The sequence below is a fragment of the Drosophila subpulchrella genome, chromosome 3L (assembly GCF_014743375.2).
Source record: "Drosophila subpulchrella strain 33 F10 #4 breed RU33 chromosome 3L, RU_Dsub_v1.1 Primary Assembly, whole genome shotgun sequence".
NCBI lineage: Eukaryota > Metazoa > Arthropoda > Insecta > Diptera > Drosophilidae > Drosophila > Drosophila subpulchrella.
Window position 1 is genome coordinate 28,858,214 of NC_050612.1, and position 25,051 is coordinate 28,883,264.

Sequence of the window (25,051 nt, forward strand, 5' to 3'; positions counted from 1 at the left end):
TATTCATTTTTATGGTAGTTGAATACTGTATCGATGTGGGGATTTAATGTGGTTAGATATCTTAAAGGAAATATATATTTTAAGAGTTTCAAGTGTGGATTTTTCGATTTTTAGACGACTGTAAGTCGTCTGTTCATGTCATAAAAACAAGAAAAAAAAGTTTACTAAAACTTTATTGCTTCCAGGCCGATTAGAAATTACCCAAGTCAGGTTATAACAAAGCCGAGTAAATTATAAAAGTCCTAAAGGAACAAATAAAAAATTGTTTATTAAACAATCAGCTTATAATATATTTTTGAACTATCAAATGGCGGTTAATCACTTAACAGTGCGTTAACAGCGCACCCAACAGCACACTGTTAGCTCAGCGCCAGTGTGACCACACCGATAACAGCGATCGGACCAGTATCGGAACGGCGATTGCGCCATTCACGGCGAACGATAACGATTGTTGGCATTCGCACGGCACGAATCGTACAGTACATTTACATTGCAAAAAAAGCATAAAACAAAGTTTTAAAACAATTAAAAGCGAGCAATCCTCGGCGTATTATTAAAGAAGCAGCCCACTGTTGGCCCCATAACCGCGGCAGAGCGCGCGACCTTGCGATTTCGCGGAGCAGCAGCGCCAGAAAGAGGGTTCGCAGGCAGAGGGGCGCAGAGAGAAAATGTCACGCAAAGCAGCAGCAGTGGAAGTGGAAAAAGAGTGAAGAAACCACAAATCGCCGTCGGGATCCGATCTTCGAACTCGAGGAGCAGCCACCGCCGGTGCCCCGGGACACCAGCCCGATTCCCCCGTTCCCCATGCGGCACAGCCGTGGCCAGAATATCGCAGCCAATGGTTAGCAGCCAGCGAAAGTAGGAGACAACAACGACGGAGCCCTGCGTCTGCGGTCCTCGACTGTTCAATTCACAGGTAAAACCTGGACACCTGCGAGCGCAATGCGAATGCCGCCGATCCTGGCCGGGATTGCTCATAGACTGGCGCTTGGATGTCGTCGGTAATTGGGTGCGCCATCCTCCGTTGGGAATCCCCTAGCAATCCGCTGCTGGCACCATGCAAAGCCTGGACTCCTCATGCCAAGAAGCCGACGTAAGATCCGGGTCCTCCCCTGTCCCATTTCATTCAATCCTAATTTGATATACGTTTTCCCCTAGTTTATTATAAATGACACGCTCAAGAAGTTAAAGGGCTCCAGCAACGCGGATCATGTCCAGGGACTAACGGTCCACGCCCACGGATCGGGCGTCCACCAGACGCAGTTCGTCCAATACCAGGCCGGATCCTCGCCCCAGCTGCAGCCCCAGCAGTCGTACCACCAGCTGCATCCTACCCTCCAGCAGCAGCAGCAGCAGTTCGCCCCGTCGAGCAGCAAGTCCTATCTGGAGACGAGCCTGCTGCAGGCCATACCACAGATTCCTGCCCAGCCGCCCATTTGCATCTTCGATGACGACGAGTCCCCCACCGAGGGCACTGGCGGCTCGCTGGGCGGCCTGCTTACGGAGCCCACGTCGGCCACGCCCAGTGGGTTGCCCACGGCAATCGCCCCGTCGCCCTCCTCGTGCTCATCCTCCACCACAACGCTGTCGAACTTCAATTCCATCACGTCTCCCTCGCCGGTGGTGCCCGATCTGCTGCTGTCCACGCCGCCAGGCGTCAACTCCAGCCTGAGCAACAGCTCAACGGGTGCGGCCAGTGTGTCCAGCAAGAAGTCCGAGAAGCGGCCACCATCCGCCAACTCAACAGCCAGTAGCGGCGGCGGCCACCACCTGCACCATCATCACCTCCACCAGACGCACAATCACCATGTCCTGGCCTCGCCCACGTCGTCGCCCAACAAGCGCCAAAAGTCCAACAGCAGTAGCAAGGAGTACAGCTCCTCTAGTCGCAGCTCATCAGCTTTACCCGCCGCCTCAGTCTCCACGGCTACCTCGTCGTCGCAATCAGCGCGCGCTGGCGCCGGCGCTGCCACCTCCAACAGCAACAACAACAAGCCACCTTCCTCCGTCTGCCAGTCGAGCAGCAGCAGCAGTAGCAGCAGCAAGTTCTTTAACCTGCATGAGAAAATAAAGGATCTGTATCTACAACTGCTGAGCAACGATCTGAACTACTTTGCCGAGACAGGGGTAAGTGGGGAGCCAAGCCAAAGAAGACTTCTGTGTTACGTTTATTCCACCTTTCAGCTGAAGCAACGCACTCGCTCCTTCACACTGGAGCGGCTGGTGGAGCGAGAGAAGCTCAACACGATTGTGGTCAACCTGTATCCCGGCAACAAGGGGTACTCGCTGGCCCTTCACTATGACGAGCACATGCTGCTGAACCCGCAAACGAACGAATGGTCCACCACCGCGGACAAGGACGAAGCGGCGAATGAGGCCGCGGGGTTGGGATCGGCAGCAGGAGCGGGCAGTCATCGAAGTCGGCCAAAGCCGGCGACCCTGGACGAAAGTCAGGCCAAGACGGAGGCGGGCCAGGCCAAGCACGACTTTGGACTAGTGGAGGTGCTGCGGTGGCCCTATGAGAACGACCTTCTGCTGCAGTGCATCGATCGTGAGATGCTGCCGGAGTTTTTAATGGATCTACTCGGCGCGGAGACGGTCAGTTTGTCGGACGGCGAGGGGACACGGGTGTACGCCAAGCCGAGCGTCTTCTATGCCGGCTGCGTTATCGCCCAGATCCGCGACTTCCGCCAGACATTTGCCACCTCAACGAATATCTGTGATATGAAGCACATCCTGCTCAGGCCAACGAACGCCACCCTCTTCGCGGAAGTGCAGCAAATGGGCAGCCAGTGGCCGGCGGAAGATAAGCTCGCGCTGGAGAGCCAGCTGGTGTTGGCCACGGCGGAGCCGCTGTGCTTGGAGCCGGATCCGAGCATAGGGCGGCAGGCCATCAACGCCCAGCATCAGCGTCAGTTGTTCAACTCCCATGAGCTGCGGCGCCAGATGAAGAAGTTCACACAGACGGCCATCAACCGGAAGCGCAAGCTAGACCAGTTCACCCACCATCACGGCCTGGAATTGTGCGATTACCTGGCTCGTCTGCGCCAGCGACCTCGGACGGGGAGCAGCAGTGGGGGTGGCAATGCCACACCCGCCACGGCACCCACCAACAATCCTCTGGTGGGGGCCATGCTCTCGTCGTTCACCTCGAAGGTTCCCCGGCGACCGCACGAGGTCATCCGGCCCATTCGTCCGCCCACACTGGAGTATCCCGCCAATCTGAAGGTGCCCGAACACGTGATCAGCGTGGAAAAGTATGCCAAGGCCTTCGAACCCCTTAACGAATTCAGCGAGGCCTGCAAGGACGGCTGCCAGCCGAATTGTCGGCACAACTTCCAACCGCAACTCATCGAGGAATACGTCCTCGAAACGGAGCGTGAGGCCAGTGAAGGTCGGCGGGCGTTGTATCACATCAAACTGTCCATCTTCCAGCGGCCCTCCGATGCCGAATATCTCGGCGAACTGTATGTGGACCGAGACTACCGGGAGGGCGAGCGCAATGGCGAGTCGTGCCGCTTTGCGTTGGGCACTCGGGTGCATGCCAATCGATACATTCAGCAGTTCCGCGAGATCTTTACAGAGGAGGGGCGCAAGGCGGTCAAAATCACGCATTTGATACCCGGGCATGTGCCGATTGTGACTCACACGGGCTTGACGAACGAGCAGCGGATCCTCTTGCAGCAGCAGCAGCAACAACAACAGCAGCAGCAGCGGCAGGCTCAATTGCAGCAGCAGCAACAACAACAGCAGCAGCAGCAAGTTGTTGTCGTCAGTAATCCCCAACAGCAGCAGCAGCAACAACAACCGCAGCAGCAACAGCAACCCCAACAAGCGCCACAGCAGTTATCCGCTACAGTGCATCATGTGGCACTGCCGCGGCAACAACTTACGCAAAAGACTCTGAACTTGGCCGGAAGTAATGTGATCAATGTGCAGCAAAACTTTCGGCAGCAGCCAGCGCAGCAGCAGCAACAGCAAACCTACACAATTGAGGCACCGCAGCAACAGGCCCCAACACAGATTGTCCCGCAACAACAGCAACAGCAGCAACAACACATTCATCTTCAGCAGTTGGCCACCGGCAGCAGCAATTCCTCCACAACAACACACCAAGTTAGCCTGAGCAATGGTTCCCTGGTCCTTGTGCAACAGCAGCAACCCCAGCAGCAGTCGCAACAGCTGGCCCAGGCCCTGCAACACTCGGGCATAACCATTCAGCCCGCCACCATTCAGCAGCAGCAGCAGCAGGTTAAGGGCACAACCGTGGTGGGGGCCAATTCGGCATTGCGTGCCCAGCTCAACTCAAATGTGCCAATTCTGGTAAATATTCAACTTGTCATTGCAAGATTAGAACTAAAATGTATTCTTTTCTCTAACAGCAAACGCAGCTGAAAGTTCAGCAGCAACAGATATTGCAGAAGCAACATCAACAGCAACAACAACAGACAACTGCCACTAGTAACAACAACAACAATAATAACAATATGAACAACAATACGGCCATACATCCAAATCCTGCAATAAATGCCATAGTCAACAGCATTATGAACTCTGCCAACCAGTACCAACAGCAGCAGCAGCAACAACAGCAGCAGCATCAGCAACATCAACAGCAATGTAGGTTTAAATCACCTGCTTCACTTGGGGAATACTCTAAATAATATTGAAACCTTTCTTTTTACAGCGGGTAACACACAAAGCAACAACAATGCTGCAGTGCACGGCGGCAACAACAACAACAACGGAAGCAACACAAGCGCCACAACACTCAAGAACTCCAGCAATGCATCAATTTTGAACCTGCTCAACAGTGCTCCAGCTGCCATGACCAGCACCCCAGTGGCCAGTGGAACGTTCACCACATCCACAGGCCAACAGCAACCACAGACGCTGACGCTTGTGCAGCACCAGCAACAGTCGACTCCCACCACCGCGGATGCGGCCACAGCTACCTATGTGCAGACCACCCGTGGAACACCCACGTTGGTGAGTGCCCAGCGGAAGCAGCAGTCCAGCGAGGTGCTGCAAAACTTGTTGAACGCCAATCGAAAGATTGGCGGTGGAGGCACGACCACAACAACGTTCCGAACCAACTCCGCGGGCAATTTGATAGCGGTCAATCTCAACCAAGCCGGGCAGTCGCATCACCAACAGACGGTCGACGGTGGCCAGACAGTGAGGGTGTCCATGTCGGCGCTGGCCTCACAGTTGGCCTCACCGCCGGCGGTAATGACAAACCCCACCACCAGCTACACAGTGATCTCGTCGGGTAACAGCGCTGGGGCTGCGGCAGCCTGGATCCAGAGTCCAACGGGCCCGGTGCAGCAGCGCATCCTTAGCTCTCTGCGGAGGGACAGCACCACGGCACCGCCCAACGCAATTGTGGTGGGCATGGCAGCCCCGTCGCCGGGCAGCGATTCGAACGCCTCGAATGCCAGTGGCTTTGCGGTGCCCAACAATCTGGCGTCCACCTCGAGTGGAGGCGGTGGTGGCGGCGGAGCCCTGTCCGCCCTGCTGACCAACGCAGCCACTCCCTCGCCATCGGGCTCGGATCACTCGCAGTCGTCGCAGTCGCACCAAAACCAAGCGCTCCTCGAGCGTCTTAGCAACGTCACCTCCAACGTGTCCGCCGTCTCCATGCCCCACATGTCGCCGCAGCAGCCACAGCCGACGCAGCAGTTCATCACCAAAACCATTGTTCACTCGCCCGCCACCTCCTCGATACACTCGCCCATGTCTAGTCCGCATCCGCAGCCTTCTGCCTCGCCACAGCAGCAACAACAGCAGCAGCAACAGACAACCGCCACCCTGAATCTGCAGGGCATCAATCTGTCTCAGCTGCAGGGCGCCATGGCCAACTTTGCCGGCCTGCAGAATGTCCAAGTGCAGATCCCCGGCTTCACGCAACCCATTTCGCTGCAGTTCTCCGGAAATAGTTTGCAGCAGCAGTCGGGGAATGCGGCCACGGGTGCAGGGACAGCTCAGGGGCAACAGCGAAGTGTCCTGGTCTCGGTGCCGGTTTCCAGCCAGCAACAGCAACTGCCACACACCATAACACTGCAGACGCAATCGGCGCAGCACCATCAACAGCAGCATCAGCAGACGCAGCAGCAACATGCCCCGCCAACGGGCACCATTGTGAGCCTGCCGTCGACAGGTCCTGGCACCCAAACGGTGGTGATTACCAACAACGCCGGCGGAGGAGTTTCGGCGGGAAATAGTAGCGGTGGTAATGCAGGCGGCGGAGGAGGAGCCGGAGCCACAACGGCCATGCTGACCCTACCCATTGGTGAGTTGAAAAGGAGAATGCGAGTCTAGTGAAGATGCTGCGCATCAACCATCTCGGCCAGGCCGAAGAGATATTTGTGACTCTGGATCTGGCTTTTTGATGCGATCTTTATTTATATATACGCGGACCATATTATTTATTCGTAACTCTTTTCTTTTGATTGAACATGCTTAATTTTGTTCTCTTCTGTTTCTGTTTCGTTTCTCGTTTACAAACATCATACAACACAAACCCGATAACCACTCGTTTCGATCCCTCATGCAACTGAACTAATCCAAAACAACCAATTCGATTTATGTGTATTGTGTGTCCTAACCCGAAATGCCATCAGTTTAAGATTAGAGAGTCCATTATGTGTATAATCCATAACCGTACTGATCGTACTGGTTTAACGTCCAATTTGGCGGCTCCCCGACCTCCGACCTCTGACCTTCGACATTTCTCATTGCAACCTAAAACAACAACCAAAAAAAATCTCCCCGCACACCCACGTTCTGCTCTCTCTCTGCTTACAGCTCAAATAGTCGGTGCCGGTGTTCAGAAACTAAATCCTCAAACAATACGTACCTCAAATGTTGGTGGTGGTATAGGTATCGCCCAGCAGACGGTCCAGCAGCAGCAGCAGCAGACGATCCAGGCGCAGACGGGCGGCAACAGCACCGCGTCCATCCAGCTGCTGGGCACCATACAGCCGCGGGCCCGCAACGTCCAGGTGGTGGGCACCAAGCAATTGGCCAACAGGCAGCTCATCACCACCCAGCGGCAGATTGGTGGCTCCACGCTTAAGCTGGCCACGACGCCTGTAAATGGTGAGTCAAAGCGCGTTCGTTGTCAAGGAAGATTATTTATGTTTTACCCCACTTTTAGCCGGCAATGTGGTGACCAGCAGCGGCAACCTAAGCACCACGCCAATTGTGATGTCGGCGCAGAAGCTGCAACTGAAGACGGTGAAGGCGCCCGGAGTGCAACAGCAACAGCCACAGCAGCAACAGCAGCTGCAGCAGCAACAACACCGAATACTCAACCAGCAGAGCACCGCCACGGTCTCCTCGCAGACACTGCCCAGTCCCAACCAAGTGCAGGTGCAGCAGCAGCAACAGCAGCAGCAACAGCAACAGCTGCAGCACATTCAGATTGCCGGAAGGGCCACCACCGCCTCGGGAGCCATCAGCCAAAGGACACTGACGGCTCTGGCGGCGGCCAAGCAACAGCAGCAACAACAGCAACAGGCTGCGGTCAATCGACGGCGCTCCACCACCGATGCGACCAAGTAAACAAGGATGTGGATTGACTGGCACTGAGAGGACTAAGAGCTGAAGCATTAGAGCGAACAAGTAAAAGGCTACGCGTTGTGTATTGCTTGATATTATAGTTTATGGTTACCTCCTAACTATCACTACTATCGTACATTGTATACCCACATAACTATATATGTTTTGATGTGTAATCGTAAGTGTAAATCGCATGGGCAACAGCATGGCAGCTCATAGTTGTGCAACCTAGTTAGGAGATGGAGCTGGATCAGAATTGGCCTGGCCCGGCTCTACCGACTGCGCTTGTGTTAATTGTGACCCCTTGGCGAAAACGAATTAGGTGTAGAAGAGAGAGGTCTTAATAATATTTATCTAGTTGTATATACGCATATATATTACATATATATATGGAAATTGTTTCAATATGTCCCGCGCCCAATCGCCATTTAAACTACACACACAAGAACACCTATCAATTTGGCTCCCCAACTCCAATTCGTTAAGTCCTAACACTAGCTCTTTAAGTGTGCTAATTTTAAGCTGTAAATCAGGGGAGGAGTCGCCGAAAACAAAAGGAAAGCAATAATATGAGGAGGAAAAATCAACAAACCACGTAAATTAATTGTAAAGAAATTCTAATTATTATGATTACGTTTAGCTAAGCGAGGAGAGGAGCATATGAACCGGTGTAGGGGTTCATTTTAGCAATTACAAATATTCATATTGTACTATTAAAATTATTATTGCTAATTATTTAATCGATTGCTTAGCCTAAGTTCACAAAAGAAGAGAAGAGAAGAGAAAAAAACACACATTTTAGTTTGTAATGTACAATTCGTAGCCTCAAACCAATTTAGTACTTCCAATTGCAGAAACGAAACATTAAAAACGGAAAGCGAAACAAAATACACAAAAAGTCAAAACTTATTTAAACAATTTATTTGTAATAGCGCAATGTACAATGAAACTAGAGACAGGAGCAGCAGCTGAAGGAGCTTGGGCAAATGAAATTGCAAGTGCGATTCGACGAGTAATGTGTAAAATGATACGCTTTGACTAAACACGTTGGTTTTTTCTTCAACTGAGCCAGTTTTTGTAGATGGAAATTATTTATTTAAGTATCGATTTTATTTATGTTACTACTCTGCTGTAATTGTTTAGCATTGTTTGATTCAGCCGTAAAACTAAACCTCTTCATAAAGCAAGCAAGCAAGAATAACACACAAATTAACCTCACCATTACCCGTATTCCCTACCGTACCCAACACACACTCAAGCATAAATTACTCAATGTTAATATTAAATAATAAATGTGATTTAAGAAGAATAAACGAAAAAGAAAACATGGTACTACGCAAACCGAATAAATGATTGAAAGCATCACGAGAGTGAAAGTGGGCGAGGAGAATGTTACTCGAGCAAAGAACTGGCCAAAAACCTGAGTACGAAATATGATAGATACGTGTGGTCTGATCCAATGGTTATTGAAACGTAATTCAAAGATTTATTAATGTAATGCGGAGCAATCTAAGCAGCAGCATAAGATATTTATAATATATGTATGTAAACACGACAAACCACTATTAATATAAATGTGTAATTTCAATTCAATAACTGCTTATCAAAATACCTGACTGTAGAAACTTTTCATTAAACTGATTACGAAGAAAAACTCTTGAGGAATACTAAACGAAAATATAACTTACGACAAAAAAAGAAAGTAAAATAATGAAGCGCCGACAAAGTCAAAGCAAAAGCTCCGTTAATTCAATAAAGTGTGAAACTAATTATAAAATTCAATCAGTCTTGTCATTCCGGAAGTTGTAAAAGTTCTTGACATTGCAACACATTGCTTCGACTGACAGATACCCGTTAATGTGTATAGTGGAAATGGCACCTGCTGTGCAAGAACCTCAAGAATCTGGGATCTAAGGGTTTATACTGACGGATGGACAGACGGACAGACTAGTTCGACTCGGCTAGTGATCCTGACCCTTTATAGGGTCCAAAACGCTTCCTTCTACCTGTTACATACTTTCGGACGAATCTAATATACCCTTTTAATCTATTAGTAACAGTCAAAAAGACACCAATAATAAAGACAAACCACCTTTAGACAAAAAGTAATAATTGTTAATTAAGCATATCTAGTAACAAGTACATTCACAGTTAAATTAGTCGCGGTTCAGCAGCAGATTGGGATAGAACCGCAGTCCTTCCACGGATTCGTCGCGGCACACCTTGCCCAGACGCTCGGCCACGAGCAATCGCTCCTTGGCTAGCAAAAGCGAGATTCCCAGCTGCTTGGCCAGCTCCTCGACAGCCAGAGATTCGGCGGATTCCACCTTCTCCAGCGTGTCAATGGCAATTAGGCCATCATCATGGGACTCCAGCTGCAGCACTCTAGCGCCGCTGGGAAAGCTGCGCAGGCGTATAGGACCACTTAGCTGCTCGCAGGCGTGAAGTAAATCTTCGGGCGAAAGCAGCTCCAATCCACGGGCCCGATTCACACGGCAGTAGACGTCGGCCAAGGACATCATGCCTCCTTGCTCCTAGGGTGCATAGAACATTAATGATTGTTTTGTCTCTCCTAAGCCCTTCTTACCTCGAGGGGATCTAGCAGCATCTCGCATATCTGTCGGGCCAAACTGCTGAAATAAGCCGAGTTGCTGGTAAAGTTTTCCCGCGTCACGGGATCGTCTATTCCCAGGCTCATGAGGTAGGATTTGAAACGCACCGTCTCATCGTCGGATATCTTGCCCTTCTGTTCGCGTATCTTGCTGCTTATGGTCTTGGACACGCCCACCATATCCTTGGCCATGGCCATCAGCACGCTGAGATCCTGAAAGGCCAGGGCTATGTTCTCATCCGTGGCCTTGGCCTTGGCCTCCAGATGCCGCTCAATGCCGCCGATTCCAGTACGCTTCTGAATGCGAGCCAGTCTATCATCGTTGGCGGGCTCCGATGTGGGACTGCTGGCCAGTCGATTGATGGTCGTCTCGCTGGTCAGGAGGATTTCCCAGACGCGGGCATTCAGGGTCTCGCGCAGGGCACTGTGGAACTCCACGCTCAGGCCATTCTTGCCGGACAGCTTGATGTGGGTGGCCCGACTGGTGTCCAGCGGCCCGGGTCCCTTGTCCGGCGACGGCGGACGCAGGTGCATGATGATGCGGGTCTTGCGGCCAAAGAAGTTGGAGGCAGTCGTCTCCTCGCTGAGCGAGATCACATAGCTGAGTGGCAGGCACAGGGTCACGGCGGCCCGGGCTATTTCGCCAGGACGACCCCAGAAAAGTCGGTGGGTCGTGAGCACCACTTCGCCCTCTTCGAACTCCGTCTGCAGATATGAATGAAGTTACTAGAGGCTCCGGGGTTTGGTTTGGGGTGAATGGGGATAGGATTCACTAGCTCACCTTCTGGTCGCCATCGTATATTTTCACATTGTTGTCGCGGCTGACGAAGGATTCGTTGGAACTCAAACGGGCCTCAACGTAGGCGAAGCGATTCATATTTCTAATCTAATATTTTATTTTTGTTGTGACATTTGGTGTTGGAGATGACCAGTCTTTGTGACTCCTCCTCTTGCTACTTAGAGATGGGATTTGCTTGGTAAGGCAAATATCGGCTAAGAAATATTTAAAAGTTAGGAACATTAAAACTACACAGCTAGTTAATTTACAAAAACTATGAAAAAGATTCCCAAATTGCTTTTCTTTTTTTCCCTGATCGGATTAATTATACCGCCTGGCTCTATAAAACAAACTTTTTCCGGGATGACACAGACATCTGTTTAAAAGAAATGGGTATACAAACTTTAACCGGCACCCCAATTTAAATCATTTTTATTTTATAAAAATGTCACAAAAATATAATGACATTAGCAGAGCAACACTTGTTTAAAATGTGTGCTACATAGCAATAGCATTTTAATTTCATTAGCAATAGCTAAATTAAAAACTATCAAACAATTATTTTTGGAGTAAATTGCATGCCCAAAACACAAAAATTTTAAAATTGTGCCCATTTAAAAAAAAAGTTTGCGCTTACAATGTTTGTCCCCTTTAAAGTATGAAAGCCAGTCACAAAACTCATCCCATTCATTCTACTTTGCATTCTAAGTTCATCAACTAGATAGGAATCATTAAAATATTTAAAATGTTTATTCACGTATAGCAATTGCTAAATATTTTCTTATGTTCTTTATTAGTTCACTGTTGTAGAGTAAGCACAGTAAATAAAAATCTTCTGCAATTTTCAAAGAAAATTCAAAAGCGCAAGGTACCACAATCACCATTTTGTACCTTTTTTAATATCAGATAAACTATCTCAACCAAGAATGGTTGAAACATGTATTGATATATGTACGAATTCCAACCGAATTTCGCGGGTACCATTTTGCAGGCTAGTGTCACGACTTGACAGCAATACAACATGGTCCATCTCTAGCCGAAAAGTGTTGGTAAATCCTATAGAAAGAGCGCCACCACCGCAGATTTGAGAAACCACCACAAACGCAGCACCGACAGCGGAACGTCCACATTGGCCGCAAACATCGAACATATGTTCCAAGTCTCTCTCAACTCTCTTCTCGAAATCTTGCATCTCCCTTTTTCACTGACACTTACGCTGAGGCTATCCCTTTTTCACTCACACTTACGCTGAGGCTATCTCCCTTTTTACTACTTTACGGTGGCTTACGTTGTGCCGACACTTACGTTTTGTTCAGCTCGCTCCGCAACGGATTCGCTCGCAGCTCAGTTGTTTTTGAAATTTTCGACCGAGCGAAACGACCGCAGCGGAACATCGAGCGCACGAACTCGGAACTATCGCTGAAGCCAAACGCCGCGTGTGATCGAAAATCCGCAAAGTCAAGCTAAACAAAATCGAAGGGAAGCTGCGAGGTAATTGAACGCCACCCGCTGCCCGCCCCCTCTAGCCACGCCCCGCGGCCGTGTGATAACAAAGATAATGCAATAAAAGGCAGTAAAAAGCTGCGAGAGAGCCAAGAAACGTGACCCAGGCAAAATTTGTTTGTTTGTCTGCCTCTGCTTGCTGCATTTTACATACATACATAGTATAAACGTGCGTGCGATTGTGTGTGTGTGTGAGCAGTCGTCGCGTAGTAGTAGTAGTAACACAGCAAACAACAACAAATTCGTCTCGCGTTTTTTACAATAATAATTTTGAAAATTACCAAATTGTACCCCTCTAACCCTCTTACACTCTCTCTCTCGCACACACACGCACGATTATTACCCCCGGCGCGTTTTCGTCTGTCTCACTCTCGCAAAGGCGGAAGAGTTAAACAAAAAAAAAATAAATATTTTAAATAATAAATAAAAACAAAAACTGCCATTGTCGCTGCAGAAAATTTGTGCATTTTCCAAGGTAAATCAAGGGGAAATTCCGTGTTTGCTTAGGATGGGTTTAATTAGTACGGAAAAGCTAAGCTAAACCCTGGGAAACATTACTTTTCCCCGGGCAAATTTCTATTGTCCCGTTTTTATTCGCTTTTCATTTGAGCGCATTTTTGTTTGCCTTTTTGTTTTTGGCCAGCAAGTTGAGGTCTCATCATTGTTTGGCCTTACGAATGTTGTAAATTGCATGAAAAGTCTAGTTTTTGGTGAATTTATAGTTAGCAGTGGTCTTTGTGTTTTTTGAGCGGCTTTTTGCGCAGGCAGCGCAGTCGAAAAATCACTCAGAATCGCACTCACATGCGCGCACACAGTTACAGCACACACGCACACACTTACAGCTGTAATACACGGACGCGCCCCGGTCGCGACAGCTAACGGCACTTTTCATGTCCTCTCTCCGCGCTCTCTCTCGACTTTCGTCTTTTTTTTTTCGTGTGCAGCTTCATTTGCCACCAAAAATTTGAAAAGCAAACAAAAGTAATGCCAATTAAAGTACAGTGAACATTCTGAAATAATGTATTGGAAACATGCCCTCTTTTATAAGCAGTGTCCTTACAATGTTATAGATCAGATGATATTTGAAGTATCAGAAAACAGATTGTTTCACCTCATGAAACAACTGTTTATTGATGAAACTATTGGAATTATTTTTAGAGTGCCATTCTAACCTCTGAAAATAAACCGAAGTAATTCCTTTTTATAAAAAAGAGCTATTAGCTATAGTAATCATTTTAAAATGATTATCAAATATCCAAGTCGAGTTTGAAAAACAAATATTCCTATTGCCTCAAAAAATGTCTTTAGGTTTTATGGTTAAACTATATAAAAAAACATCTGTAATACTTTTACAAAATATTTATAACCTTAGAATTCTACAAATATTATTAGAATACTACAATGGATGTTTAAAGATCACTTAACGTCATATGATACATACGAGTGACAAATTTCTAAATGTTAAACTCTATAAAACGTCCTATTCAATAGAAAATTCAGAGAAAATAAAGTATTTATATTCCCTAAACAACATTTAAAATGTTCAATCTACAAAGAAAACAATTAATGTTTGTTGACTTCTCCTCTCCACTTTACAGTTCTCCACAATGTCCTCAAATCTCATTTAAATAAGTAAAAAGTGTAAGAAGCGACGCGAACGAAAGTAATTGCGTTGAATAGAAGCACGCCAAACAGCAACAAATGGCCAACAATTGAATGGCGGCCATCAGTGGCCCAGCGGCATCCATTGAGCAATCAACACCATTTCTCCCACATCAAATCAAGCACCACCACCACCACCGCCTCCTCAGCCACCACCGCCGTCACCGCTTCGGGAGCCAGAACCAGAACCACAGTCCCAGTCCAAAACACAGTCCAAACCACCACCACCACCGCGAAGACGAGGACTAGCCACATCCACAACCACTGAGCCCCATCGCCAACAAATACCGGAATCGGGTGGTGCAGCTGCTCGAATTATTTGGAAAACCCGCCGCGTAGTCCCTCAATGAGCGTTTCGATGTCACTGGTACAGGGTGGTGCTGCCGGTGGTGCGCCACAAGGCGCCAGCGCAATCTTGGCCGCAGCGGCTCCCTACTATCAACCGCCAGCCGTGCCCCAGGACGTCCAGCCGGATCGTCCCATCGGCTATGGAGCATTCGGAGTTGTCTGGTAAGTACCATCTATGGGTTGATATTCCATGATTCCACATTATCTGAAGAGGGTGTTGCTATGGTATATAGTGTAGAGCAATTCTGTGGGTGCTGCAGAGAACATGGTTATTTTACGGGTTGTTTTGGGTGGTAGTCTAAAGACATCCCGCTGACATTGGATAACAGATTATGTAGAACTAAGTAATACAAGGTCAGAAACAATACATAGAGGATTGTAAGGATCTAGGTGACTTTATTTCATGACTAGATAGGATATTAGATTTGAATTATAAATATATTTATGTTTTTCATAGGTACCATCCCATTTATACATTTTTCTTACTTCTAATAACAAAAGTCTTTAGAAATGCCAAAGATCTACTACAAAACCAGTTTATAAGTACAAAATATAATCTGACTTCCTCAAATCCTTCTAAAATTGATTAGAAGTGTGATAAATGTTTGTTAGGAAAACCAGTTTGATGTGAAGAATTTCTAAGCGTCATATTTTCTTTGGCAGGGAAATACAAATAATTAAATTATTCAATTACATGTTAGGACTAACAACTTTTGTTTATTTTCCAATAGTTGGCTTATTTCTGTTACACACAATATCAGCCCAGCAAAGGTGTTTTATAAACAATCTACCGGCAAGGGTATTTACAGCATCGGTACCCGTTCGAGATCCCTTTGCTTTGAGCTTTTTTGTCACGGTCTCCGTGGGTTCAGCAACCTTCTGTTTAGGCCTTTGATTCTGTAACCCTTTGGATTGTGTTGCCGTTGCTGTTGATGTTTTGTGCAGCAGGCACAACGTCAACATCCTCGTACTCATTTCGATTCAGAACCTCAGTACCGGGCCCGAGCTGAGCTGTCCTTCATGGTTTTGTGCCTTTGTGCAGTTTTCAACGCTGTTGGCCCCCGAGGGTGGATTTTTCCTATAATATATTTCTTACCCTAAGCGCTGGGTTTTGGTCTTCCCTGCTTTTGGTCGTCCCCCTTCTGACTTGGCCTTTTCTATTTGCCCATCTCACCATTCCTCGGCCTCTCTCTGCCTTTTTTCTATCTCCTTGATTCTTTTGATTTACATTTCTGTGCAAAATTTTACATTAATTGTTGCTTAAACACGGGACTGGCTTCAAATGTTTGTTTGTTTTCGTGTTTGTGTACTGGAAAAGCAAAGTATCATAAATGGATTTGCAAATTTTAGTTTCAAATCCTCTTTATAGTTCAAATGAAATGTGACAGGCATGAAATTTTATAAACAAATTTAAAAATTAAAATGTTTTTTTTTTATAAGTTTCTTTCCTGTCACATTCCATTTGAACTGAAATACTGAAAAAAGATTTTACTACTTTTTCTGCGAAAAATCGTACCAAATAAATGAACGAACACTAAACTATATTTATTGGCACTTTTTTTTGGCTGGGAACAAAAGGCATGAGTTAGATCCCATCAATTTATTATTTACCCCGACTTCCCATCAATTTATTTGTAGTGTAACCAGAAGTTTGGCAACGCTGCATTTACAAATTTCATTCACGTGTAAAACGGCATTTCCGGCTATAATCAAAACGCAAAGTGAGGCCAGTTTATCGGGCGGGTTTTTCGAGGAGTGGTGGGTGAGTCGGTGGTCTGCTCGTCGGTCCGCAGGGAAGCCAGTGAAAAACTGGCACACAAGGGGGGACTCCGATGGTTTAGGCACAAGGAAGTGGAAGTGGAAGTCCGAAGACGAGCCACAAGTGGAGGAGCCAACAGAAACACACAAAGCGTGGAAAGGCAAACTCAAGCTCTATGGAGCTAGAAGAGGCCCAAGAAGAGGCTCAAGTATATCCCTCGATACCTTCCCTTTGAAGCAACCTAAACCCCCGGCTGAACTGAAAGTGGAGCCCGCAGAATGAAGTCGTTGACGTTTGGATTGGCTTTGCCAAGCAATCATCATCAGTTGAGGGTCTACCAGTTGCTAACTTGCTAAAATATTCATTTACTGTTAGAACTATTTGAACTATGACTATAAGTGTAGTTTGAAATTATAAATTTCCAAGGGTTTGTATGCTAAACTGCAAAGAAATGTTTCTAATACGTAATTAAGAGTTTCCGTCTTATGAATATAGGATAAATATTATTGTTTTTCTAAAATTTAAGTTCTAGTCTTGCAAAGTAATCAAAACTATATTGTAAGAAGTAAGTTAGTTATGAGAACATAATTTTTGTGCCATAAAACTTCGACTTATGGAAGTTGAAGTTATGGAAGTTGGACTTCATACATAAAGATCCTGTCCTGCGAATGGGAAGTGAATGGAGGGAGACTGAAACTTGGGCTGGAATGCAATCAAGCGTTAAATTCAAGTGCCAAATGTCGAACTTGTTAGATGCAGCCGGTCAGCCTAGGCTAGGAAATGTGCTTTTTGTCTTTTTTCTGTATTTTTTGTTTACGGGTTCTTAGTTAAAGGTGGTGCCTGTTATTGAGGGGCGGGGCGGAGGGCCCAAAAGCAGGTGAAGCGTGGTTTTTCAGGTGCGGAAGGAAGTGCGCAAAAAGGTGGCCCAAGTCGTTAAGTAGTTCTTGTTTTGAGTGAACTTCGGCAACGTGGCCAAGTAAAAATAGAAACTTTAACGAAATCCGCTTATAAAAGTTTTGGGCAACATTAGTTGGTCATGTTTCTTATAGAATTGTTTGATTAGTCAAGGTGTTGCAGTGAAGTGTGACAATAGTTTATGCAGTTTCTTTTATAAATCTTTATTTCTACTCTTCTTATTTTCCAATAAAGTTAGAATTTCATTATTAGGAATCTCCGCAATTAATGAAACCTCTTAGATTTTTACTACCAGCCCCCTCCCCCAACCATAAACACTTGAAATGGTTCTAATAAAAACCGAAATCGATGCTTAGTGCTAGATTACTCAATTTATAATTTGTTTCCCAGAAATGGCACTCTGGAGAAGAAAAAACGAAGCAAACGAAAAAATAAGAACAACAAACATTTAACCAATTAATCCTAGGCAAAGTTCTACGAAATTTCCCCAATGCAACCGTCGACTCGAAAGAGTCAAGAAACGACAGAAAATTATATAGCTATATATATATAGAGGTATGTAGGTATATATTCGTATCCGAAACGTAGGTATGTATGTACGGATGCGACTCAGGTTGCGCAGCAGCAGTCGCATAAGAAATATGCTATAAGGTATCCCAAAAGACGAGCGAATGAGCGAAGATCTTTGGGCTTTACTTTAAACTACCTGCAACTGGTTTTGGGAGGTGCGGCAGGCAGACGACGAACCAATGGACGACTGGACAGTCCGACAGTCGGACAGGCCCGACAGAAGGTAGGAAAAAGACAGTGTAAACCTTTTGCCTGCATCGACGAAACCCGCTTCCTGCACGAATTGTGGCCGGTGGACTTCTCGACTCGACTCGACTCTATTCGGACCTGGACCTCAACCTGGCATATCCCAGTGTCTTGGCCCGGTCAGCCTCTTGGCAAGGTGTCTTTGGTCTAGGCTCACTCAGTCACTAACTCACCAACTGACTCGGCTTAGCCAGTTCCTGTTATTTTTAGGCTCTGAGCCCGGCTCTGGCTTTGTTTTGGCCAGTTACCCGTACTCTCTGCTCTGTTCGGTTCGGTTCTGTTCCCTGGCAACCGACTGATTTGGGCAAGAACAATTTAGAACACTTTAATGGCCTTTATGTTTTATTGTTATGTTGGGTACATTGTGATTACTTTCGGACACAATGTTAATGAAACTAACCGGAGGACATTTTGATGGGAAGTAATTAAAATAGTAGAGAAGTGTTTATATCTAAACAGATTATTATGATAATCTTCTATAATTATAAAATTGTCCCCTAAGAAATTTGAATTTTGGTAATGGTAAAATGATTGGTTACGACTTTGTATTTTTATATATTTTAATGTTTTAAAATGTGTAATCCCCACTGGGTTTTAAACCCCCAACTCACATATAAACTTTTCAAGAACGATTATCTATGGGTATGCTATGTTTTAGGGTCCTTTTCCCCAAAGAAGCTTTCCTCTGCATTTAATATCTCATGAATATTCAAGGGTATTCTAAGCACTAAACTTTCGTAAAGTCGTCTGGCTTTTCCCACTCCATGTTCCCCCCATCTGATTTCTATCGGGTCGCAAATCCTGTGCTAATCTCAGCCGGGGAGTTCAGTTCCCGCATGGTATGTGTACCTTTGCCTTTGGGCCGCCGCGTCCAACCACCGAAAAAGACCGAAAGCAGTGCAGATGCATAGTTTTATTTACGATTCTCCTCATTCCCGGTCACAATACCCACTATGTATGTGCCATCCACTTTTTGGAACAGCTGCTCTCGGCCGATTTTGATGCCCTGATGCTGAATGCTGTTTCCCCCATCCCAAAATTCCCTATCCTGTTTTTGGTCTTTTGCTGCGGTGGTTGGTTGAACAACCTTCGCCCGTTTTTCAGTTATTTTGTCTGGCAAACTCACACATGTGCACACAGCCAGACATTTACAGGATATGGTTGTGTCGTGAGGTCCCGCATATGTTTTTTTTTGGTTTTTGTTTTTGTTCCACTCTCGTTTCGATTCGCTTCCCTGAGCGAGTGCAACATCCCGAATAGAACCGAAAAACTCAACCATCATCATCACCATGAACCATCCCTCTGTACAAATATATTTTTCCGTCTGTTGCAACGACAAAGTTTTTCCAAAAACATTTTCAATTCCACGTTTTCCGTTAGGGGAACACTTTTCACGTCTGCCCCATGTGTGTGTGCTTGACTTTGAAAGTGTTTGAATAATTATCCTGTTTTTCCTAGCTATCCCTGGGTCTCTTTCGATTCGATTTCTTTGCATTTCCCCTTTTGCAATTTGGCCAAAAAGGGCGCTCAATTGGTTTATGAGTTTTTCATCAAGTTTTTCTCGAACTTGTTCCATTAATTGGGTTCGTTTTGTGTTGGCTAGAATGGGGTTTTCGGGGTTTAGCGAACTAGTTCTTGGCTGATTACATTCTAAAGGGTTGGTCCAATTATAATTTGTTCTGCAATTTAGCGGGGTTCCCAAGGGTTAGCTGAAGTTGATTGGTATATTTCTCTTACTAATGAAAAATATTCCCCATATATGGTGTATGTTTTTTGGCACTAAACTTGTATTGTATATTGTCTTGTATTTGAACCCATAGTTATTTTGGATACGTTATTTTAAGATTTCCTTCATGCAATTTCTTATTGAAATCTCAAACTATTGTCCTTTATCTTTCCTTATCCCCTATCACTCGTTGGATAAGCGAAGTTTGGCAACGTGGCCTTAGGACATGAACAGGTCCTACATTTCAGGTAGAGTTCAGTGAAATCCCTTCACTTATTCCTCTATTTTTCGGGTGAAACATTTGTCCTACGAATAGGGATTCGTGGCAAAAGTAGGAGTAGGAGTAGGAGTGCAGACAAAAGAGAATTACGCACGCAATTTTGTACACAGCTTCATTTTAGCCCTGCTGAGGCTACGGATACAGATACTCGGATACAGATACGCAGATACACATGTGTGTTGTTTGCAGCTCACTTGCTGTGGCCAGCTTAGTTCACTCGAACGGCGTTCTACGGTTCAAGTGAAGCGCAAATGTATCTTTGAAGTTTATTTTATACCTTACCCGGCCCTATCTGGCCCTCCTAGCACCTCCAGCTCCTCTTTGGAACCCCGGCTTTGGGTATCGTGTAACAAAGTGTGGCAAAAGGGAGCGCAAGAAATAATGTTGCTGCACATGTGCGTGTATCTGTTGTATCTGTATGCCGTATTCTGTATCTGTATCTGCTGTGCGGCCCAGCCAGTTGTATCCGTATCCGTATCTGTGCGTGTGCCTTTGCGTTTTACCAGTATCTTGAAATAATTTTCACTTGGACCGCCTGCGAGCTGCGAGCGCCCCAAATGAAAAATAATAGTCAACCAAGTGCCACCAAAACGTAAAAAGCTTCCATGGGTTCTAAGTTGGGATTGATAGACTGAGGAAAAAGATTTGTATGTGTATTTGTCATTTGAAATCTCCGGAAAAATTGTAAAAAGTATGATATTTAATGGATTATTATTTAAAACCTTATTATGATAATATTTATTAATCCAAGGTGTTAGGATTTCTTCTAAAATTGTAAAGTTTTCTAATGCTTTAAGGTATAAGTCTTACTTACTGGAATATTATACATATTTAATGACGAAGATACAATTATTGGTAGGGAACTATGTTGATATAATCGTAGGGAGATGCTTCTGCGTATTAAAAAGTATTAGAACCGCTTCTTAATTCAGTTAGTATATTTTTCTCCACGTGTAGATACCACCTCAAGCAGGTAGCGCCCCGCTAACTAACCCTCTCTTGCTGCGTGTGTGCCAAATAAATCATCGTGTGTTGGACAACAGAACGAACGTTGAACACTCCTCCTGCCCATTTCCCCTACATTTTCCCCCATTGAGTGGAGTTCAACTGTTCTGGTGTGCTCCTACCTTAGAGCTGCTCGTAAAGTGCATTGGAAAACTGAAATAGACAAGTCGAGACAGTTGGACACACCGAACACCGAAGTGGGTTGGGGGGGAAGAGTCAGCCTGTGTGAGGGGTCCCAGCCCGGGGCGGTCAACTCTACTTGAACCCGAACCTAATGAAGCCACTCCGGGTGAAGATACTGCAAGGTAGGGGGCAGCAAATAAAGTAAAACCCATCGGGCTGGAAGAGGAGCCGCTGGGGGGTGGGGAAACTAATTAAGTTTTGCGTCAAACTATTTGCCTCCAGGGGCCAAAATGGAAAAACTATTCGAGAAGTGTTGGTAAATTTATGCATTTATGTGATTTAGGTTTGGCGAGGGGAGTCAAAATAAGTTTAACGTAAATAGTAAGAAGAATGTTGTTGAAAAATAAGGTAATAAGGTGTAAAATCGATAGAGCATCAGTAATGTATGTTATATCTTTGTAAATAAAATAGGTCCCCAGTTTATAATAAAACAATACCATTAAATGAGGTTAAATCTACAGAATCTCCTAGTCCAACAAATTAGAAGCTAGATTCTCGATTCGTGCTAATTAAGCGCTATGTGACACCATCTTCTCGATCGACAGGATCTGCTGGGACCTCTTTCCCCGCCCCAAGATCCATTTCCCACCTTCGCCCCATTGTTGTGGTGGCTGTTTGGAAAATCTCGCATATTTAGCACAATGGAAAACTCTTTTTGCTGCTGGCACGACGGCACAAGTCACTCAGCCGCAACGAGAAAATCGTGCGAGCGTTTAATGTGGCTGGCAAGCTCACTTGCAATGCTCGCAGCTGCAACTGCAACAGAAATTGCAACTGCAACAGCAACAGCAACTTCTGCAACTGCAACTCCGGCAACAGCAGTTAACTCACTGCCATTGTCTGGATTCCCTCGGCTTCATCCTCTGTTTATGCTAAATGAGGGTTAACGTAAAACCCAAAGAGCAGAGGCGCAAAAAAATATTTTCGAAATTAAGTTTATCTTTGGCAGTTAAAAATATTTTTTCTTTCGTTTTTATTTTTGAAGGCTAATAGTTAAAAACAATATTACATGTAAATTATGTACATTATTGCTAGTATGCTATTATATTAGATTCACAAAATAGAAATATATCTATATTTTAAACTTCATAACAAACAAGTTTTTTTCTCAGTGCAATTTAAGTTTCAACTGTAAAATGTCTGCGGGCTCTCAGCGTCTGTTTAAAAATATTGAATAGAAGAGGGGCGATCGTCACAAAGGTGGGGGATGCAAAACTGCCTATTTTAAATCTTTTGTTGCAAAGTATTCGACAACATTTTCCACCCTCCGCTCTCTTTTTTATTTTTATTAAAAACCACCCGACTTTGATTTGTCTTTGCATTGCAGATTTCCTCCTATTCCCCCTTAGATATCCACTTTGGGTTGGCAAATTTGTATACACCATTCGCCGATGCTTACAACATTTTTCGTAGGTGTTAATTAACAACTGTTTGGAGCTTCAATTGATTTTTTTATAAGAGCACACGATTTACACTGTTGTAGAAAAGGGAGGAATAATACGATGATTTTGTGTTTTTTTTTAATCACTTCCAAGAACTGATAAGAAAATTAAAAGCTTTTTAAGATGTGTGATAGAAACGATTGTTTTTAGGATGGTTGTTTATAAGCAACATTGTATTGTTTTTAAAACTTCCATGATATTGATAACGTTTTTAAAAGAGGCTTATTTTTTTGTTTGCTTTTTAATAATATAATATATTTCTTAAGAGCACCATTTTAGTGAATGTGAATTTCGGCAACTGTGCCTGCGATAAGCGAGGCAACAAAGCTGCACAATCACACACATTTTCCGGCCTCTTAACTAGCAGCTTAACATATTTTCGTAACCCCAATAATGCCGCACAATCAGGGACGGATTTTGCCGCAATGCCGGCCCCAACCAACGAATCTGAGGATACTCGACTCTAGACTCTTAAATGGGAACCGCTTTTTGGCTGCATCATGACCATCATCATCATCGCCATCCTCATCGCGATCATTATTATCCCCATGGTCCAACGTGCTGTGTGTGTGCTTGCCACTAAACGCTTTTGACATTTCAATTAAAATTCTAGAAAAAGTCTATGGCGGTAATTGCTGCAAATGCCTTTGCGCCACTGCAGCGTCATTGTTAAATATTTACCAGAGAGAAGAGTATTTAAAAATGGTACGCCTGGCGCCAAAAGCTGGAGTGCTGAACTGTCTGTCCTCTCTCTTTTGGTTTTCTTTATTTCACTGTCAGCCAGATAATTAGACAGATGCGTTAATTGTGGCAGGGAAATATTTTCCTATTCTTTATTGCACTTGCTGCAGAACACATCCTACTACCCATCTATTTTACTACCTGCCTGCCTCTGACTAATCTCCTTTGACAAATGAGCGGCAGTTGGTTGAAAAGATGTTGCTATGCAATTACCCGTATATGTTCCTTTATAAGGTGACTTCACCTGATTTATTTTTCTGCCCCCGCCCACGGGGAATTTTGAAAAAAATACAAAAATTGCGATTTATTTTTGTATGCACATCTTCTTGAGTCGGCTTTGTTGTAAACTGTCATTATTGATGTACGATCTTGATATCTGCGCGAAACATATGAACAACAAAAGGTTGTTACTCTTTGCCTTCTGCTCTTTCCCCGGGAATTCCCCTTTTATCCCAATACCGATTCAACAAAAGCTTTGTGTCGTTTCCTTGGCGCCATTCAATGCGTCAGAGATGCACTTCAAAAAGTTAGATATTTATTTAGCTAATTAAAATATTTACTTTGATGCAAATTTATCGATACAAATTTAACCGCTCCTTAGTAATTAAATAAATACATAAATCAATTTTAAATAAAATAATATGTGGGAATAACCATTCTATTTGTTAAGTGTACAATGCACAAAGGTGGAAAAGATAATTCCCGGAAGAATAGGAAACAAAGGGACTTACCACACAGGAGCAACTGAAATATTACAATGAGGGTGGGAAACGAAGGTAATCAATCAGGATTTAAATTCTAATACCTTTTAGATGGAAACAAGTAAAAGAAACGTTGTTAAGAATTTTTGGGAATTGAAAGCTTATATACAAATTCGTATTAAATTGCTCTTTCCGGAAAGGCTACCCATTTTTAATTAAGTTCAGCTGCAAAACTATTGATTTAAAATATAATGGCCCTTTTTTTGTGCACCAAGAACTTCGAGTAGCATAAAATCATATAAATGTCAGGCAGCAAAATTACATTTTCAACAATAAAGGGATTGAAATTTCTTAATTAAACTTTTCCATGCCATACACTTTTTCATTGTACCAAAAAACATAATAGTAGGATTATTCGTTTTTGTTATTTTTACTCAATATACGCCCCTATATGATGCATCATTGCTCCTTGGAAACCCTGCAAAATCAATGAGAATTTTCCAACGGATTTCACCGCCATTCCAGGCAGGTGCAACACGCACTTTGTACTTTTCTGTTATTTTTGGATTTTTTCATGTCAGGTCCTTAAAAGCAGAGATCCTGCATGTTTGATGGGCCGCAGCATTTCCGAGGACAAAAACGATGAGCTCGAGTTACGACAGCAAAATACAAGATACAAGGATAACAAAGAGAGCAAACCTCGGGCGGATCGTCGAGGATCAGTGGCATAATGGCAGGATACCAGCAGTCTGCTCAAGTACCTGACCCTGTGCTCCTATCTATACATGTCCTTTGCAGCTGTCTGGCTTCGTTTTCTGCCGTTGTAGTCCTCATTTTGTCCCCTTTTCATATTGATTTTCTCCTTTGGAGCCTCGACTATTGGGATCCCCGGTTCTGACATTAATAAAAACGACAACGAAAAAATACAAAATAAAATAAAAACGTGTACGACGACAAGAGACGAGTCGCAACATAAACGGCAGATGGTCAGATATAATAGCATTGGATCGGGTAGTGG

At 44.9% G+C, this 25,051-nt stretch overlaps 3 protein-coding genes across 7 annotated transcripts in view; 2 read left to right on the plus strand and 1 right to left on the minus strand.

Annotated features, from left to right (window-relative positions):
• Nucleotides 1-460: 460 nt before the first annotated feature.
• On the plus strand, nt 461-8,866 carry LOC119552827. Of its 2 annotated transcripts, XM_037862680.1 has the most exons (7): nt 461-1,093; nt 1,159-2,127; nt 2,185-4,323; nt 4,383-4,620; nt 4,688-6,292; nt 6,808-7,101; nt 7,160-8,866. In XM_037862680.1, the coding sequence occupies exons 1-7, from the start codon at nt 1,058-1,060 to the stop codon at nt 7,564-7,566; spliced, it is 5,688 nt and encodes a 1,895-aa protein (XP_037718608.1). In that variant the 5' UTR covers nt 461-1,057; the 3' UTR covers nt 7,567-8,866. The 2 variants fall into 2 exon arrangements, with proteins under 2 accessions (XP_037718608.1, XP_037718609.1); XM_037862681.1 differs by lacking the exons at nt 6,808-7,101; nt 7,160-8,866 and adding an exon at nt 6,624-6,765.
• A 790-nt stretch (nt 8,867-9,656) lies between these two features.
• LOC119553187 (vacuolar protein-sorting-associated protein 36) lies at nt 9,657-11,131 on the minus strand. Its single transcript, XM_037863434.1, has 3 exons — nt 10,956-11,131; nt 10,151-10,879; nt 9,657-10,097 (listed from the first exon to the last, which is right to left on the minus strand). Exons 1-3 carry the CDS (start codon nt 11,049-11,051, stop codon nt 9,720-9,722), a joined length of 1,203 nt encoding a protein of 400 aa, XP_037719362.1. The 5' UTR covers nt 11,052-11,131; the 3' UTR covers nt 9,657-9,719.
• A 1,166-nt stretch (nt 11,132-12,297) lies between these two features.
• LOC119552922 (serine/threonine-protein kinase NLK) overlaps nt 12,298-25,051 on the plus strand; it is a 75,491-nt gene continuing 62,737 nt past the window's right edge. For 2 of the 4 annotated variants that reach the window (XR_005219744.1, XM_037862861.1), the window contains exons 1-2: nt 12,300-12,930; nt 14,054-14,627. Coding sequence is in view for 3 of the 4 variants with exons in the window: in XM_037862861.1 (XP_037718789.1) it covers nt 14,464-14,627 (164 nt within the window). In the remaining variant the exon portion in view is untranslated. Of the gene's footprint in view, nt 12,931-14,053; nt 14,628-25,051 lie in introns of all 4 variants that reach the window. The other 2 variants (XM_037862862.1, XM_037862863.1) reach the window with 2 other exon arrangements.

Coding starts and splice junctions, on each gene's coding strand:
- LOC119553187 (XM_037863434.1), bottom strand. CDS start 11,051: ATGAATCGCTTCGCCTACGTTGAGGCCCGTTTGAGTTCCAACGAATCC. Junction 10,880..10,955: donor TATACGATGGCGACCAGAAG/GTGAGCTAGTGA, acceptor TCATATCTGCAG/ACGGAGTTCGAAGAGGGCGA. Junction 10,098..10,150: donor TGCTGCTAGATCCCCTCGAG/GTAAGAAGGGCT, acceptor TATGCACCCTAG/GAGCAAGGAGGCATGATGTC.
- LOC119552827 (XM_037862680.1), top strand. CDS start 1,058: ATGCAAAGCCTGGACTCCTCATGCCAAGAAGCCGAC. Junction 1,094..1,158: donor CCTCATGCCAAGAAGCCGAC/GTAAGATCCGGG, acceptor GTTTTCCCCTAG/TTTATTATAAATGACACGCT. Junction 2,128..2,184: donor ACTACTTTGCCGAGACAGGG/GTAAGTGGGGAG, acceptor TCCACCTTTCAG/CTGAAGCAACGCACTCGCTC.